This window comes from Eleginops maclovinus, chromosome 6, assembly GCF_036324505.1.
Source record: "Eleginops maclovinus isolate JMC-PN-2008 ecotype Puerto Natales chromosome 6, JC_Emac_rtc_rv5, whole genome shotgun sequence".
In the NCBI taxonomy this organism is placed as follows: domain Eukaryota; kingdom Metazoa; phylum Chordata; class Actinopteri; order Perciformes; family Eleginopidae; genus Eleginops; species Eleginops maclovinus.
The window spans coordinates 5,123,823-5,144,032 of record NC_086354.1 but is presented as its reverse complement, the minus strand read 5'-3'; the positions used below and the strand labels follow the sequence as shown (position 1 = coordinate 5,144,032).

At 40.9% G+C, this 20,210-nt stretch overlaps 1 protein-coding gene across 1 annotated transcript in view; it reads left to right on the top strand.

Moving 5' to 3' along the window:
* The first annotated feature begins 4,268 nt into the window (after positions 1 to 4,268).
* ephb3a (eph receptor B3a) overlaps positions 4,269 to 20,210 on the top strand; it is a 38,893-nt gene continuing 22,951 nt past the window's right edge. The window contains exons 1-3 of the mRNA XM_063886564.1: positions 4,269 to 4,777; positions 13,850 to 13,914; positions 16,830 to 17,502. Coding sequence (XP_063742634.1) covers positions 4,714 to 4,777; positions 13,850 to 13,914; positions 16,830 to 17,502 — 802 coding nt within the window. The 5' untranslated portion in view covers positions 4,269 to 4,713. The remainder of the gene's footprint in view (positions 4,778 to 13,849; positions 13,915 to 16,829; positions 17,503 to 20,210) is intronic.

The window sequence follows — 20,210 nt, the reverse complement described above, 5'->3', positions numbered from 1 at the left end:
TTTTAGATGGTTAGAGATAGACATTGACCTCCATTATTTAATGTATTGCATTGATCAGGAATGGTTATGATGAGGAGAGGTTTTCAAGCAGCAAACTTTGCAAGAGATTTTGCCAGTCTTCATCAATTGAGGTTACCTTCTATGCACCCTATTTTATCTTATAATTGCCATTTTATCCATCCAGATGAGGCCCTCTGACTTTTTTTCTTTGCCCCTTACCTGACTGCCATACACATGTTCCCAGACAGCCTTGCAGTTTAAAAGCAGGTGTATTACATACAGTGTGTTGGCGTGTTTTGAAGTTTCGTTTTCCTGTCCTTTGTCTTTGAAGTGTTCTGTTATCTGAACCTGAACTTCAACCTGGACTTGTATCAACCTGACCTTATGAATGATTACGGATTTATAATTCTTTGCCTAGCAACTCGTCAGCTTTGTTTGCCTTTTTTGGTGTTTCCTGCTTCGACTCTGGCCTCCTCATGACTCCGTAAGCTCTCGTAACCTATTTTTTTGCATAAGTCTGCATCTTAGTGTGCATTTGGGTTCTATCCCCAGCTACCCTGCTAACTCCAACCGTGACAGAATTGTGTCAGTTTTATGGCCAGATATTTTAGCAGCTCCGCCACGGTTGTGCTAATAGTTTTATTATGACATAGGCTTAAAATTGTGAAATAAATGTTGTATTTAAAGGAATAGTGTGGCATTTTGGGAAATATGTTTTTTCGTTACATGAGAAGATTGAAAAAAACTTTTGTACGATAAATATAGAGCTAAAAAATGCTTAGTTTGGGTCAGATATTTTGTCTGTAGTCTGTGGTTTTGCAGAAAATGACCAACTATTTCTTCCCCAGGCGCAGTGATGAAGTGATTTAAGCTTCCGATAATATGACATTCTCTTAATCGGTAGATGGAGTTCTCACAAAATTGTAAACATTAAAGGTTCTCCAAGGAAGAGGCAAGAAACTTTGCAAACTGTTTTGACGCTTATGTAGTATGAGAGAAAACCCTAAAACACATCAAAATGGTGCTGTGATTATTGAAATAAATGTTGAATTCAAGTTCAGTTTTAGTTTTTATACTGCGGATTCAACCTGAAATAGATTGCAATTTCAAGTGAATAACAACCAGAATTCTTTGCCATTCGAAAAGTTTTCTGTCACTTGGTTTCATAAGCCATGTTATTATTGTAATATATTCATTGGAGTGTGAACCCAAACTATAAATTATGATTTTTAGTTGTATGTCTCGAGCATACGCCTAAAACTATAGTAAGCACATGATTAGATTCATATAGGAAAAAAGCTGCATGTGTCTCACATAAATCCGCACGCACACAATGCTTTATGTGCGGATGCATGTTTATTATACACACGCAGTGCGCTGAACTGGACAGGCTTCATAATTCACAAGTAGTTTGCAGGAGACAGTTCGGCTTTGTGGAGCTGTTCTGTCATCGCCTCTTGTCAGCTTAACACTGCTGTCCCACAGAGCTAGTCTTCATCCCTCTGCCTCATCTTCGGCTCCACTTGTCTCCTCTCTGTGCGCTGTAAAATATGTATTTTTTCCCCATGAGCCCGAGAACGGATTTCTCATCTGCAGCTGGATGGAAAGGACTCTCCAGAGCAGCTATTCTTTATTCCACATGTCCCTGCACCAGCTGAAGCATACACAACCCCGGTCCAGTCCGAGTTTGAGATTTAACTGCCATTTCATCATGTTCGAGGCGGTGAAAGGTTGCACTGGGACAAAATCTGAAGAAACATGTGGATGAACTTGAAGGCATGACAGCATGGGGGCCCTTTTCAGACCGAGTGATACATCTCAGCCCTTTTTCCTCCACATAAAAAGAGAAATATAATTGCCTTAGTATTAGTCAAAGTGGAAGGATAACATGCATTTATATTGCATTTTTGTTTTTCATCCATTAACAAGTCTGCTCTGTTTGTGTGGGTTTTAAGACACTGAGGGATTTCAAGGACTGTTGCAAAGCTGAATTAACAAGCAGATTTGCAAATTTAGTCCAAAACACTCTCTTAGGAGACTCTTAAAAACACACACAAACAAACAATCTGTGAGGGAATTTTTTTCAACAAATAAGACCACACATACAGCAGCAGCGGCGGCACTGTCACAAATTATTTACATTACCTGTTCATAATGACTGCAGCAATGCTGCCTCTGTCTTTCCTGTGTGTCTTAGTTTGAATACAGCCGATTAAAGAGAGCTGTCCATCACTGGCTTCAGCAGTGGAGGCTGACCCGAGCCTGCTGGGAACTGAACTGTAGTTAATTAGTGCACAAAGCCCGAGGGACAAAAGAAACTGTAGGGGTGGATGTGACGGGGGAGCTGCTTAGAAGTGGGGGGTAAAGATTTGGGAGAGGGGGGGATCTTGAGTTTGAAATACAGAGGGACTTTTTTCAGGGGGAATGTGTGTGTTCTTATGTTGGGGTGCAGCAGCAGGAGGGGTAGGGGTCGAAGCAGTGGGAGTGGGGGCTCACAGAGGAATGAATTAGCAGTGTGAAGGGGAGCCTTGTCCCTGAGCTGAGAGCCCCTACCAGCCAGCACACACACACTTTCTCCGCTGGATCCCGCCAAGGGACAAAAGCCTGTGTGGGTGGGGTGGAAAGGGACCTAAAATGAGCGACTGCAAAAGGTCAAAGTGTGGCATGAACTAATGAGAACAGGCAGTCTGTCAGGAAACTGATTTAGACTGAAAATATCTCTTTGATAATTAGTATCTTCTTTCATAATCCCCCCAAGGGACGCATGATCCTCCCAGCAGTATCCCCATATGTGTCTGTGCTGATTTAGGGCCATTATAATAGGTCTACATGTTGGCACTTCCTGTGAAATTGATCAAATAATGCTAACATATTTGTATGATATCAATTAGCCGGATTCGATTGATTAGTCAGGGTGAAATCTGTGGATTTGCTTGTGTAAAAAGACCCAGTGTAACTGGTACCACAGATAGTTATTATGCAGAAGGCTATCACCCTCAAAGGCCACTCAATAACCCGCGGGAGGCGCTGCATATCCAATGGGACCAAAGCTGATATTGACGTCCCCCGCCGAAGCGACCACAGTCCCTTTAATGCCACAATTGATCGGTGTTTAGCGGTGGTGAGCGGAGCGCGAGGCCGGTGTTACCTGCAGCCTGGACTGACAAACACTGCGGGTTGGTGGCCTCCTCCATCTCCCTGCACCTCCTCATTCCCTGCGCCCCCCGCTAGCAACATAAAGCAATACTAAGGAATTCAGAGCAAACCCGGAAATTCAGCTGCTTTGACTTCAAAATAAAAGCGTAAAATGTGGTTTTGACGTGTAATTATTCTTAAGAATAAATTAGTGACTGAATTCCGTTAGCTTGTTCCGTTATGCATAGAGCTCTCCAATCATGTCATGACATGTAAGAGCAGGGTAGTTTGCCAGGCGATAAAAAAACGGCCATGACGTCAGACGACGTGTTTAGGATGATGTCATCTTCTGTCCGGATTTCTACCTGGTGTGACTCACCTTTGAATTACTCATGAACAATATTGATTTGATACGTAGGTCTATAAAAAAAACAATGTTTCACTAGTGATAAATGCTATAATTATGGTATTGTGAGATCACAGACTGTAGAATATTGTTGTGAAAAGTGCCTTTTATTTGTTAAGCGCCTAATGTAGTCTAATTAATTCATAATAAAATAGAAAGATACATAGACAAAAAACAATATATCCTATACATAACTGTATAAATACTGTTGTATAGGCTATATTGGTTAAATCATAAATCTATTTCGAAGTAAGCTTAGAATACTACAGTGTTTCAAATTATCGTGTATATATGTTGAAACACATATATATATATATTTATATTTATATATATACATATATATAATGTTAAATCATAAAACTATCAGGCCAACAAATGAGGCTTTGTCTACTACAATGTTTTCCAAATTGAAGTTTACCTTCTGAATAATTATATTATAGATATGTAAATACATAACAACTTTTATGACAGTAAAAAAAAACAACAACAACAACAACAACAACATCATGTTTTTGTTGTGGCTTAATCTTGCCCATTAGCGTCACACATCGCTCCTAAATGTAATGTAGATATCTCTTGGATGAACAAATTAAGTAGCCCAATACTCGTATCATTATTTTGAAGATTCTGACCGGAAGTTAAGGTTCACAGTGTGTGGCTTGAATCTGCCGGAGCCCCAGCCCCCTCTGTGTCTCTCTGTCCCAGTGTTGCCATTCCGACGCACATCCCTCGCAGAGGAGCAACAGCTATGCGGAGTTGCCCAAAGTGGACTACATAGATTCCTCTGCGGACAGAAGGCGACCTGATACCCGGCTTTCATATCCACTGCTTGGGGAGGGCAGCAGCCGTGATATGCGCTCATGGACAGAGGCTCGGTGTGGGTAAAGTAGGATAAAGAAATGAGACTGGAAGGGTGCAGACTGTAAGCATCGCGTTCACAACTCCGGAGGAATAACAGGACCCAAATGAATGTGAAATAAAGACGCGTTCGGTTCTTTTTTTTATTTTTGTTTTTTATCAGGGAATGGGTCGAAAACACCCATCCCCACATCTGAAGACATGAGAATTGGGAGAGAAACAAAAAGCTCGGCTGCGGTGCTCTGTGTTTGAGTCTCCATCCACCCGAAGGGTCCAGTCTGCACACCGTTATTCATGTTGCAAAAGCCTGGTTTATGACAATGGATTACTTGCTGTGGATGTGCAGCCTCGTTGTCCCCGTGGTGCTGGCTGTAGAAGGTATGTGCTTTGATATTTGTATGACTACTTTTGATTGCTGTGAATGCACAATGGATGGACAGCTTTGATGCATTCGAATTTGGCAAGAAAACACATGATTGTCACATACTGAGAAAGATACATCATTAACACTAGAAAAAATTATTATTTTATCTGACAATTTGAATCATATTTAGCCCAGTCTAATTTGCCAGTTTAAACCCCCGGTTCAGTCTTTAATGCTGAAATGAGATCTGTAAGCAAGACTCGTGTTTTGGTTAATTAAAGCTGTTAATATAATGCTCTGTTGAATAGGCAATTTTGCTGAGTATCAATTGACTCTGTGATTGTATTCCATGTACTCATGTATCATTCCCTCTGTGTGTGGTGTGTTTGATGTGTGTGTGTGATTAAAAACCCCAGTGTTCCCATTGCGGCTGAAGCACTGCCCTGTTGCTATTGTCCCTGCTGTTGTTGTCACACCCACAAGCCGACTGAGGGTGCCCACCTGCCCCACCTTTCCCCCACCCCCCTACAGCACCACTGGTTATACAGTACAGAGGGGCGTCCCTCTCGCTGAAATAGGAATACACTGATGCATGCAGAAGGGTTTCGGGTTGGGTTCTCCCACCAATCAGTGGTGTGTTGAGACCAAAGCGGATCAATCCCGGCCCCTGAAGCTCTACAGTCACATGCGGAACCTATTAGATGACAAGTGTGAATTAAAGGTCAATGGCTTAACAAGTATGCTGCAGCCCCTGGAAGCTCCCTCCATCACTGAGGGGAGTGTTGCTCCAGGGAGAAGCCCACCCTTGTCACTGCCTGCCCAGCTACTGTAGCTACATTTCTCTCCCTTCTTTCCCTCCCCGTCCAATCTGCCTCCCCTGGACCGTGGCCAGCTTGATCCCTCATCAATTCTGGTGTCAGCAAGTAAATCAATGCAGCGGCAGCAGCCCTCCAAGTCCCAGTGGGCTTCTCACGGCGTGATGATCAGCCCCGTTTCCCCCCCAACCGGACCAGTAGCTGTTACTCACAGCTCAGGGGTTAACTAATGTTTGTCCTCTGAGGATAAACATCAAGGGCAGATCATCGGATTGGGTTTAAATGAGGGGGAAACTAACAGAAGCCTCTCTTTTTTTTTTCAGTTGCATGTCGTTTTTTTTAGCTGCTTACTCAGTGGACTCCAACACATTGCCTGAATCTGGAATTAGGTTTTTTTTCAGATTGGCAAGTGTTTGCGCATGGATGATGCAAGCTGGACTGAAACTTGTAGTGCGCTCTTGCTTATTTACAGAAGCCCCAGTTAGGACTTACTGTATCTCCATTCGTCTACAACAGACTGCAGTAAAAGCTTCAGTGTCTTTGACATTTTTATGTTGTGTTACACTTGTTTACAGTCAGTCCTTACTGTACTGTTACATTACAAAGCTCATAAACCAGATGGATGACCCATAAGGAAGGGTTTTATAAAGTTGTACACAGCTTATGTGTGTTTGATTGTAGGGAAGGCATTAAGCATCAGTTGATTTTCATTTCAACTGAGAGCTTCATTGGCCTTTTCCTGCTTTCTATACATTAGCAAATCAACAAGAATAATTATCTGTTGACCTGTAAAAAGCAGATGCAAGCAACCCTGAAGAGAGATTGAATTAGGTCAGCTTGACTTGTTCAGAAAGTGCTCGTCAAACATCAAACCGAGTATCACACTTGGCTGTATTGTTGTGATTCAATGGAGGGAAAAATGCACTGAAATACAAATGAACCATGGCTTAAAAAGAGCCAAGAAGTCAATTTGTTCTATCTTGATCACCCGATTTTTCCTCTACCTATTCATCGCCACATATTCAATCATCCTGTGATCACTGATGATGATGTTAATATTTTATATGTTTGCTTGTTGGCAGCAAGTGTCAGTGTAGTACAAGGCGATGCCTCTCTTTCATGGTGCACAAAGTGAATAAAACATTAGCATGTGTGAGCTCCCAGAGCGCACTGGGAATGCAGAGTTGTGTGGCATTTTGGCTCCTGCGGGTTTTTAAAAAAACCACACAAAAAAATGACGGTACGGTAAATGCCACGGGTGGTGATGCTCTAAAGTTCCCTCTGCAGCATTGTTTTCTTACCCCAGGGGCAGAATGACTCCACCACTGCTGTGGTTTTATGGGAGATGAGGGAGATTTCTGGATTTGAGTTATGGCAGTGAGGCGATCTCAGAGGCACTGTAAATTTAGCAGGGAGGGGGAGAACTGTGGAACAAATGGGATCTTTTTCAATCTGAACCGCTTTCGAGGATTTAGAGTTGGCGATAACACACTTCGGTCAATAGAGTCTTTGGCCAACGATAACCTTATTCCCACTGAAATGTTAGTGTTGAGCAACACGTGAGCCTGGACTCAACTGGTAAAGTAATAATTTACCTACAGAATTACCTTTTGTACAAATCTGTGAGAATACTCTGCTTTTTCCATATGCTTATGGGGTCAACAAAGAATCAAAAAACTGAAAAGTGTTGACGAAATAAGGTAAACAGTATTTATATAAATCCTTCAACAAGTCTTACACAACTCCTGGAGTATAATCCAAGTTTTTTGAATCCAGGTTTTTCCCTCTTTTTTCCAAACACATACGTTTTTGTTAAAACGGGACTATTTTAAACACTTGGGAATTGCTAGGAAAAATAGCCTACGTTAGTGGGACACTGTTTACGTTTAATGAAACGACTCGATAAATGATTGTCAGTAAGCAAACTTTTTATTTTATTTTGTATGGCTAGAGCTCACATTGGCTCCAATTTCCTTTAATTGATCAAGACTTCAAATATGTAGGATTCTTCATTCATTGTTGAGGATTTCAAGAAACTAATAGGTTATTCCTTAGCTCAAGGATATACAGCGTCATCCCCCTCCAGCTGGCTTATAATAGTTTTTGTTAAATAATTATCAAACAGAAAAAAGGTCTTAATGAAATAAGGTATAAATCAACAAAAAAACTATATCAATTCATCTATTTACAAAGTCTTACACAGCTGGTGTGGTAAAAAACAAATCTCATTTATCCAGCCTTACGCTCACTATTTTCCAAATACCTGCATTTTTGCTAATACTAAGTGAAACTTAGAAATACACAAGTTCTGTGAGTTTGTAAAACAATCTTTTGTTTTAGCTTTCCTAGTTTAAAGTGGCCACTTTACTTCAATTCATCAAGACCTTTCACATTGTTTGGTTCTTTGTGAAAGAATTTGTAAAAAAACTCAATTCTTTCAAGAATTTAAGGTTACCTATGTTGAGTATTTGAAAGAATTATTTTGTGGTTGAAATATTTTTTACATCTAAACACAGGCTCAGTTACTCTAAAATCTATATTTTCTCAGGAATAAGGTTATACGTTAGCTTGAGGACATACACCGTCATCCCCTCTAGCTGACTAATAATAGTTTTAGTAAAAGTATGTATCAAGTAGTAAGATTCTTTGAAATCTTGTGCAGAGAAATACTGTCCACGCTCCAAAGGGAGGTTAAAGATCATGTTCAGATAGAAGAGCTCCTCTCAAACGGTGAGGGAGTCCGTATCTCCTTCCAGATTCCTTCAGCGGTGTGAAATCCCGCTTTCACAGGGGCTTGAACCCGGCTTTCTACGGATGTAAGGATGGTCAACCTGCCGCCCGTCGTGTGAGGTGAAGCCTGCTAAAGGAGCATCAGGCCTGTGGGTTAGTTGAGGCTGAGTGATTCTGCCTCCGATGCCTCGGGGCGACCGGGAGAGGAGAGGGAAGGGGCGCCGCACCGGATCAGACACCCAGGGGACGGGCAGTATCAGCAGCATGTAGCCCGGGAGCATTCAGTCAGCTGTGTGCCATGAGTGCAGCCAAGCAGAGACAACAGACACTGATTTCCCTGATTAGTTCTCCGCTCTGACTCAAGTCGTGCAACAAACAACCGTGTTCACAATCGTGTATTCGAGCAACCCAACTGTTGTCGCTCATGTCCTCACACACACTACAGAAGGCCGAGAACGCTTTCATAAATTAGTGACAGGACTTGCTTTATGAATTTAAAGCATATTTCTGCTAAAATATTGCTTATTTAATACCATGCAGAATAAAGTGATGGAGGGAGCCACTTATTTCTTGTGGAAGGGAATCATTTGTACATTGTGCAGCTGTTTATTCAAACTTTTCTTTCCTTAAAATACAGCTTTGTGCACATTAAAGTATTCCGGTTACAAAATACCGGCCTAATGCACCCCATAAAGAAATTACAAAGTGACTATGAGTTCATTAGCTCCTTCTTAATGGATCGTCATTTAATGATCGTTAATTCAACGTACTTCGTTCTTTAATTTATACACCACCAAATGAGCTGGACTCCAGTTACATAGAAAAGGCATTTTCAGGGCCACACACTTAACCCCTTATCTTATTCAAATATCCATATGTATATCCATCTGGTATTCTTATGCAAACCCATTTAGCTTTGTGATGGTAAAAACACATTTTAAAGACATAAAATAAATCATATTTGGCATGTAAGCGCTCAATCCAATGAGAAATGCACAAAGCCTATATTCAGAAACATCGTTAAAGGATCTGTTTTGACTTGCTATAAGGTTGTGATGTCACAACTATACATATACATTATAAGTGTTTCTCGGCAGCTGTGACAAATGTCAAGATCGCAGATATAAAAGACCGGTAAAGCTGACTAATACCTAAGAGATTTTTTCAGGAAGATGTCTAAGACACAGGCGCAAAAACAGAGTGTCAGACAGAGGGTGAATACAGGTTCAGAAGAAGTATTTAGGAACATAACATTCTTTTTGAACATTAGTGCATGTATACATGTTCTATTAGAAAGCCAATATAGATGTATGAACCTGAAAATGTGCATATGATGTGCTTTTTAACCAATAACATGCATCATAAACTGGAATCAATGAGACATCCAACATTAATTCATTATTTAAATGAAAATGAATCATGCTTTAGTTATGCATTACTTACAGGAAAAGTGCAGCGGGTTTAGAAATATACATATTCCCTTTTTACTTTGCTGAGCTATAGATGAAAAGATTGCTACCACTTTCATGTTTGTTAGGATACATCTGAAGCTAGAGCAGCTGGCTAACTAGCTTAGCACAAAGACGGGAACAGTGGCAAAAAGCTAGCCTGGGTCTGTAAAAACAGACCAAACGTCCTCCTGCAGACATAGACCCGTGTAAACCCGCTGTCTCTTACCCTATCCAAATACACGATAAATTATTCATTGATGATTGATTGATATTATTTTCTAATATTAATCTGAATCTTAGTAATTATAGCTAGATAAATGCAGTAAAAATGCAACATTTTCCTCCGAAATCTTTTGAAATAGACGCATAGTCTAGCAGCAAATGGCAATACTCAAGTAAACTTCAACAACCTAAGAAATGTACTTAAGTATGTGTGCTTATTTATTATGCACTTATGATAAAGCATTAATGAAATGTTTAGTTTCTAGGCATGATAGCTCATGATCTGTATAACATAAAATTATTCTAAAGGGAAACAAAATGCTCAGAGAACATCCCATAAATAGTTAATCACCGCACATCAAATACCAGCGGTCAACTCTTTTCAACTTGTTTCCATTTACGGTACACACACCGCCAGCTAATTTGCATTGAAAGTAGGAAGTAGGAGGCCCTGCCGCTTGCTTTTGATCTTTCCTGCATCTGCAGTGTGAATGTAACCACATGAAGCTCTGCAGTGGTAGAACACCACAGATGTAATCTACCCTGTAGGATACACAGATCACTATTCATTATCTCTCGGCCTTTGAAAAGAAGAGAAACCATTGTGGTTCCTCTAATGAACAGAGTGTAAACACTGCACATATCCCCTGCTCAGCATCCTGCAGATGGACTGGTAATCTATCCACTCAATCAAACTTCTATTATTGACACGCAAGCCAGTAACATAACAGTCTCTAAAGCTAAATCCTCCACCAACACTCAGGCATGGGGAAGAACGAATTACAAGTAACGGCATTACGTTATCATAATACAAAACATACTAGCAGCTCATCTACATAGCCTTTAATTCAAAGAAGGATTTCACTGGGTGGACATTTTCTCCATCACTAAAACGGAGCATTTTCTATTATATTCTTTAGGTGATATGCCTCCATTGAACTCCTTTGTTTACTTCTGGCTAGCGCTCCAACACATTGTACCTGAGAGGCTAAGAGGCGGGATGGACAGAGGGTTAAAGAGCTGCTGCAGCACAGGCAGTATGAGAAAAATAAAGAGCTTTTTGAACATTAAAGCATGGAGACATGTCCCAGTAATGAAACAAAATACAAATATGTACCTGAAAATGAGCAGAATATGTCCTCTTTAATAAAATAAAAGAAATGAACCATTGTTCTCCAGTCCTAAATAGTACGCTAAAGTATTGTTATATCGTTTCTCCTGTATTTATTAGCATTGTATTTCATCATGTAATCAGGTTCCATTATTTTTACATTGTGATTCTCAGATGAGGTTACTGAATGCATTTTTTTTTTTACCTGTATCTACTAATTATAACACTTTATTTAAAACCCTTCTATCACTATGGGGCCGGAACAAAGCCAGAGCTGATGATGTAGCTCCACACAGGTCACGCTATTTGTTTAACCTCCTCCAGCACAGCCAACAACAACTTGTGAGCAAATGGTGCACAGCAGGCGCCGTGTCACTGAGTCTCCGCAAAGAAAGCGTAATTGTCCCAGTAATTAGGCGTTAACAACAACAGAACAATGGGAGTCGATGCGGCCACAGCTGTATGCAGGGAGCCTTGAGAGGGGGTCGCACCTTCGGAGGTGTAATGAACCCGCCAGACCACCAATCAGGTGACGGCAGACCGACAACAATGCTCATTGAACCTGGTGTTTATTCTCTGCCTCCCATCTGATTGTCTGCTCACATGTCACCTCCTCATCACGTCGTAAAAAACTGCTCAGATTACCTGCTATTATCAAACCCCTCTCCCGATGTGGAAAAACCCATTTATATCTTGTATTGACTGGATACAGGATCGGTTACAATCATGATTTTTTTTAAAGACTACAGTAGTAACGGTATTTATTGGTTCCAGTCCCAAATACAATTTTCTGAAACCCAAATTTACGCCCGGGTTATGGCACAATGATAAGCACATGTTGCAGTGAAAATGTAATTATTAAAATCAACAGGGTATGGACAATCACTATCATTTATTAAAGTGTAAAACATTTAATTAATATGTTCTCCTCAAGACTCCATTGACAGTAATAGTGGTTTTACCTCCCTAGTGATTGTAAAACACCTCATTTAATCTTGACAGCAACTCAAAAACAAAACTGTCTTTGTTTAAGAGTCTTTAAGAGAGATTGAATAATTAACAGATGATAATAAAAGAAGCAGCCATGGTAACATTTTAACAGTTTACAATGCTGCCTGGCGCATTGTTAAAGTTGAACATTAGACAAAATAGACCAGAGAAAGACATTCTAGGCAATGTCAATGGGAAAGAAGTTTTACCTATTTCTTGTACAGGTTTAGGAATGTTTAAATACCTGCTCATACTGGTGGGTGAAAGCCCCTCACCTCTTTAAAAAATCTCCCTGTGCTTGTATGACCTCTCAACCAGTGCTAGTTAATGAAATATTTCCCATCCAAAGGCATCTTGGAGAAAGCTTTGTTCTTAGTTTCACAAATGAATATTGAAATAAATGACTACAGAATGGGTAAATGGGTACACACCCTCATTTTAGCCCAGTTACAGAACGATGATAAGCACATGTTGCGGTTAAAACATAATTATTCAAATCAACAGGGATTTGGACAATCATTCCGATTACTAAAGAACATTTAATTAATAGGTTCTCCTCAAAGCCACCAGACTCCTTTGACAGAAACAGTAATTTCACCTCCCCGGTGATTGTAAAACACTTCATTTTAACACGACAGAAACAAAAAACAAAACGGGCTTTGTTTAAAGAGTCTTTAAGAGAGAGATTGAATAAGTAACAGATGATAATAAAAGAAGCAACCATGGTAACATTTGAAAAGTTTACAATGCTGTTTGGCCCTTCGTTGAAGTTGAACATTACACAATCTACAGCCTAGAAAGACCTTACTCGTCATTGCCAATGATGAAGAAGTTTTGCCTATTTTAGGCAGGTTTGCCAACGTTTAAAGGGGCCCTATTATGTTCATTTCCCGGTTTCATATTTGTATTTATTTCTTCTACTGATACATGTCTCCATGCTTTCATGTTCAAAAAACGCTTTATATTTCTTATACTTTTTCACCCTCGGTCTGAAACCAGAGCCCGGTCTGCTCTGATTGGTTAGCTGCCCGGCTCTGTTGTTAATGGTCAACCGCTTGGAGATGTCCTGCTCCTTAGCGTTTCATGTACAATGTGTTGGAGCTCTAGCAACTAGAGTGTTAAACAACAGAGAGTCCAATGGAGGCGTTTGAGGCAGGGGGGGAGTGAGTGGGATGGAAACTCCCTCTGGAGGAAGCTTTGAGATTTTAGCCTTTGCAGACCATTTACATGCACAAAAACTTATAACACACTACAGGAGAGGGAAACCCCCCCCCCCCTCCCCCCAAGGCATAATGGGGCTCCTTTAAAAACCTGCATATTACCAGGATACCTGCTTATTTTGGTGGGGGAAAGCCCCTCACCCCAAATCTGTTCCAAAAACTCTGCCTCTGCTTGTAACCTCTCTGTACCGTTGCTAGTTAATGAAATATTTCCCATCCCAAGGCATCTCGGAGGAAGCTTTGTTCTTAGTTCCACAAATGAATATTGAAAGGAGTGCATTTGTGAGTGCCAAACACACAGAGAGAAAGCCTTAATTAGGCGCCATCACAGACATGCCATGATTGTCAGTGCTGTCAAAAACTGAGTGCATGTGGGTGGAGGTTGTGAAAGAGACAGAGAGGAAGTTTATACCTGCATCTTTTGTGTGTGTGTGTGTGTGTGTGTGTGTGTGTGTGTGCTCCTTAAAGCTGTGCAACAATTTACCCCCCTCCCCCTCATACCATTTAATTCAGGTTTGTCAACCTTCCTCCTACTCTTAATTTGCAGAAACCCTTATGGACAGTCGGTGGGCAACAACAGAGCTGGCATGGACTACGTTCCCAGAGAGCGGGGTGAGTTAGTGTGTGTGTGTGTGTGTGTGTGTGTGTGTTTTCTTCATTTAACAACATTTGTTCCATTGGCTTGTTAATAGAGCCCGGTCTGCCTTGAACAGCACACCTCCTACTGTTTTATATCTTTGTTTTTGCAGTGTATGTTTGCTTTCCCCGGATACTTAAAAAAAAAGCAAAGGAGAAACACATTGCGTGGAAAAATCAAAAGATTGTTAATGTTGTGTAATGAGAAAACGAAGGACTTTCAACTAAAAAAAAAACACGGATACACAGAGCAAATCCCCACAGTGTGCCAGCACTATTAGGTACCTCACATGTCTCCCCAGGATAGAGTAATTGAAAGCATGTGTCTTTTATAATATGGGCCCAGGAGCGCATTACAGGCAGAAATTAAAGTTTTCAGTTGATACCCCCTATAGGAACGTTGAGAAAATAAAACAACATGAATTTGACCCCGGGGCTAACAGCCTGACAGACCTCCCCCACTACCGGCCAGTGTAATTTGTCTTCGCTACGTGAGCGCAAAGTCAGTCAATGGAAATGGTGGGTTTCCATGGAAACGATCTCTGGCAGCCCTTCCTCCCTTTCCTTTTCCCCTTACAAGGGCCCGGGCTCTGAATATACCAGCATCCATGAAGTCATATGTCACGAGTGGCGAGGCGGCCCCTCTCCTCACGCCTGACAAGCCCATACGTTCAGAGGGCCCGGCAATTATCATATTTGTCAGGTAGTGCATCAACGTGTTGCTGGTGATTTACGATGCCTAATGCTGACTCGTAGGGCTCATCGTTTGGGAATAAATTGCGCAGGAGCTGCAAGACGTGAGATGAGTTATGCATTATTTTCTTCCAGTTGAAATAATCAATTCCTGTGAAGCTCATTTGTTATGGAAACTAAGCATTCTGTCGGAGAGGGAATTAGGGGGAAAAAAATCCAAAAAAGATTGACTCCTCACAAGGTTATTTCCTCATAGACTAAACGTATTGACAAATGGAGCCATTTATCATAGTCTGTAATGTTAGCATGTTTGGTTTGAAGCTGTACATTGACATTATTCAGATTATTTAACTTATGCTCATGCCCAGGTCGTCAATGCAGGAAATTAGAGCAAACATCGACCGTTATGTCTAAAGAATTGGCCGTTATCAAAATTGTAGTTTGTAAATAAAGTTGAATGATTAACATGCATAGAGTTATCACCATATAGTGCAAACATGAAATGATAAGAAGGCATACCATCACTCTTCCAAAGAGAAGTGTTAACCTTTGATATTTAAAATTTGGTAGGACTATGTAGCATGGTGCGATGCACAAAAATGCCCCTTGGAGGCATGTTGTATATTTAACAGGAAGTCAGCCATTCTAAATTTTAGTGCAATTTATGGCACTTAATTTTTATTTACTTTTTTTATTTTATTGGACATTTTTACTTCAAATTCTTGTGTTTATATCATTTATTATTGTATATTACAATATTTAATGATTTCATTGCACAATCTCACGATTATATAGATATTTAATATAATGATTTGAAGTTCCAAAGAGAAGTATGTGAACCATAACATTGAATTATTTTCATTTTATTTTGTGCTTTATTGGACATTTTACCAATAAATGATTATTTTTGTATACTATCTTATCATATTTTACCTTTTATTGCCCATCCTTACTTCCTACTTATATATACATTTATTAACATTATCTTTTTATTTGTATTATTTCAAATTATTTTTTAAATACTAAAATGGATCTGGCTCAATCCCAATTCCCTCCGGGATACATAAAGTATTTCTGATTCAATCTTTACTTCATGTACAGAATACCATCTGTATATGTGAGAGATAGCAGGAGACAGTTCCAACTATGTTGGCTTTAGCCTTCAAAAATGTATAATGCGTTAGTTTATAACTAGCCTTGAATAACCGCTTTTTCCATTTAAATGTTGACTTTTGGCCCTTTAATCATGATTCTTTTAGAGTTCTCTGGGCATTTTTTGCCAACATTTCTGATGTTACATTACTCCTTAAATGATCATTTCCAAAGCTTGATACTATAAGAAGACATCAGTCTACCTAACATATTAACCACAACAGTTATCTGCTCTCAGGCTGAGTGTGTAGGCACTGGAAAAATATATAAATACAATATATTCTGCGTAACATGAAGTACTCAGGAGTGCAATCACACTGACAGCATTGCATTTAGATGACCATTTTAATAAATAACTCACTGTCTGCATTATAGATATACGGGAAAAGTTTCCATTTAAAGTGTAAAGATTTATGCTCTCATCTCTTCTCGAGCACAGATAACGAATTTATGAGGTATAGAAACCAAATCTCCTCTTGAGGCTATTTCGATTGCACTGCAGCAGTTATAGCTGCTTCCTATAGGTGTGAGTCCAACACACAGAGCTGCAAAACATCCGTCTTCCTACAAACCTGCAACACGTGAGCAGCGTCAAATGTGCATAACGCGTGAAATGTTTTTTAATGAGACGTTTTCTATTAATAGCCCGTAATGATTGTAATTTTCTGAATCATTCAAGTAATTAGAAACATTTGAGCTGCAAATTATCCCTTACAGGCCGCATGTACACAACCTCACTGTTGGGGAGTGTGAGTTGCGTTTTTTATTATCTGTGTGCAGCAGGCGTCACTCCGCTGTTTTTGGATGCCCTCTATGCTTGAATGGTTTGCATTAGGATGCGTTTAACAGTACTCAATTTTAATTAACAACATATTGGATGAGGGAGTTTCCACGCGGTTGTCGATGAATGGGTGATAAATCTGTTAATAAAAAGCGTAAGATAATCAATTAAATGTAGCCTGGCTTTATTCTTAAACAAATTCTTCTCCATCAGTTGGATTCCCTGCCTCTTCATTTCTCACACTGTCTCTCTGTTGTCTTTACAGTGGGAGGAAGTAAGCGGCTACGACGACTCCATGAGCCCAATTAGAACCTACCAAGTGTGTAATGTCCGACAGCCCAACCAGAACAACTGGCTAAGGACGGACTTTATCCCCCGCAAGGGCGTGCTGCGCGTCTATGTGGAGCTCAAGTTCTCCGTCCGGGACTGTGCCAGCATCCCAAACATCCCCGGCTCCTGCAAGGAGACCTTCAATCTGTTCTACTACGAGTCCGAAGGGGACGCAGCCACCGACAGCAGCCCTCTGTGGAGGGAGAACCCATACGTGAAGGTGGATACAATCGCCCCGGATGAGAGTTTCTCCCTCCTGGAAGCGGGTCGGATCAACACCAAAGTGCGCAGCTTCGGCCCACTCTCCAAGGCCGGCTTCTACCTGGCGTTCCAGGACCTCGGCGCCTGCATGTCGCTCATCTCCGTCAGGGTATTCTTTAAGAAGTGCTCCACCACTATCGCCAATTTCGCCGTCTTTCCCGAGACCGCCACGGGGGCAGAAGCCACCTCCTTAGTGATCGCCCCGGGGGCCTGCGTCAACAACGCCATGGAGGTGTCCGTCCCCCTGAAACTGTACTGCAACGGCGACGGTGAGTGGATGGTCCCCGTGGGCTCCTGCACCTGTGTCGCCGGCTACGAACCCTCCGCGGATGAAACCCAGTGCCAGGGTACGTGTATTTTGTTTTGTTTAACGATACTTTTGGTCAAAACATCCCTTCATTGTACACAGACAGACTTCAAATGCAATGAAAACTAAAGTACATTAGTTCAACAAATGTACCTACACTGAAAAAAATGAAACGTTGACTTTAATTAAATGTATTTTGTCAACAGATGCCACATAACTGTATTAACTTAGTTGAAAGCAATAATATTAAGTTGAACCTAATACAGTTATGTGACATCTGTTGACAAAATACATTTAATTTAAGTCAACGTTTCAGTTTTCTCAGTGTTGGGAGAGAAAAGGGATGGCACGCAGCAAATGGTTGCGATCCAGATTTTAACCAGGGCCCTCCACATGGGGACCAAGCCACAGTACATGGGCCGCCTGCTCTACCAATTGAGCTACACGGCGGTACGTTTTGGGCCAAGAGAGTGCTTTTATTGGCGATTTAGAGTTGTTAGGGGGAGATAGAGGGGAGGACGTTGCATGAAATGTTCAGCTGGCTCGGGATTCGAACCAGCTTACTAGGCAGCGGACACTGCATATGGGCCGCCAGCTCTAGCTACTGAGCGATACAGCGGCCCGGTTACGTGTGTTTAACAGACATTCAGACTTTTTATTTAACCAAACCTCCTTTATATGCTCGCTGCACGTCACCTCGGTCTGTGCCCTCCTCGCTGCATTTATTGTGTGGCTCCTGGAAAGGGGGTGAAGGAGGGTGGAGGAGAGTATGAATTAATGAGCTGTTGCAGAGAGGAGCAGAATACAAATATTGCAAGAGCGGCGCGGGAGGGAGAGAAAGATAGAATAGAGAGGCAACGCTTTTTGTGTGAGGAAAATGCAGATAATAGAAGGGAGAGGCGTCCGGAGAAAAGGAGATATTACCAGAGAAAGAGAGATAGTGCGAGGTGTGAATTGCCCAAGATGGGAAGGTAACAGCAGCCAAAATGAGAAGAATGAAAAGGGACGGGAGAGGGGGATGGGGGGATGGGGGTTGCAGGAAGTCAAAGACAGACAAGCGAAAGCCTCGTCTCACCTGGGCGTGAGAAATAGTCGACAAGCGTTTGGAGAGCTCATTCGTTGCCATTTGGCGGCTCAAGGTTAAAAGCTTGCCGCCAACGCTTGATAAAAAGCTCTCCAGGGCTTCAGCCGGCGGTGGCGATGAGGAAGTGTAATTTCCTCCCGTTAGTTAATCTACAGGCGGCCACACTCATTAACACCATTCAGACCCAACGTGAGCCAACACTGCCACGCTAACATTAATCACTCAGACGTTTCATTTCTTACCCGCGGAAGGAGGCTAACACAAGAGGAGACAATGGAAGGGGTTGTTGGTGGTGGTGGTGGGGGGCATTAGTGTATCGAATACAGGAGAATCACCGTGCCCTCCAAAAGAGGTTAATGGATTGAAGAAAGACAGCGTGGGTGATTCAGCACCCTCTTCCAAAAGGAGCAAAGGAAAACAAACAAACGAGGAAAATGATGATGCATTTTGTAATAGAAGTGAAATAAATCAGAGCGGAGGGCCTTAAAGGTCTCGCTGAATTATGAGACAGAGAGGATGAGAAAAAAAAAAGGAACACATTTTCATCTTATCTTTGGCTTTTTATTGCATGGCTATAGAGCTGCAATGCGGGGGCCATTAGCCGTGCTGATTTCCCTCAAAGTGCCATTGTTTGGAATTAGGGTTGGAAGTCGAGTTCAAACTGAAAGACCACTTAGCCTAACTAGTTAATCACACTCCATCGCTGGCTGGGATTTTTTTACGAGGCCCCTCACACTGACAGGACAGATGTTTGCCAGACCACCACTTTTACACAACCAGTAAGGAATGTGGCAACAGTAAAATGTGGGGCTCTGGAGGCTGATATACCCAGACCTTTTGCTGCTAATCCCCTTTATCTGACTCCTTCTTTAGTGTGGGCTTATGCTGGTTTATCCTTAAGACTCTGTATCAGCAACCTTCAGCGTCACGCTCTGGAATTCAAATGAACCGCTCGGACACGTTGTATATTTTTCCAATATCCTCTGCTAATTTCTCTGATGTCTAATGGTGGACCAAGTATACAGATTCTTTACTTGAGTAAAATAACCAATACCACACTGTAAAAACACTCATTTTCGAGTAAAATAACTGCTCCGACAATGGTCCTTAGGTAAAAGTATTTGAGTAGGAAATAGTACTGAAAGTATGAGAAGTAAAAGTACCCATTGCAGAAAAAAACCAAAATATTTTAAAGCAAAAGTAACAAATCTTCAGAGACAAGAAGTTGAAACTGTGAAATATATAAAAAACGTTGATTGCTGTTAAATACTTAAATATAATGTTTGATGGTTTAATCTATTCCAAATAATCATAAAATCAATAATATTGTGTGTGAGAATATGAATTAATAAAGCTACTGGTAAATAAATCTGTAAAATAAATTTAGTGTAGTAAACATTTGCTTCCAAAATGTAGTGGAGTAGAAGTACAAAGTAGTATCAAAAATACTACACAAGTACAAGTACCTGAAATGTGTGATTAAGTACAGTACTTCAGTAAATGTACTTAGAGTGAAAAAACTGAAACGTTGACTTAAATTAAATGTATAATATCAACACATTTCTATTACTGTATTAGGTTAGTTGAAAGCAATAATATTAAGTTGAACCTAATCATTTGTATTTAAACGTAATATAATTGCTTTCAACTAACCTAATACAGAA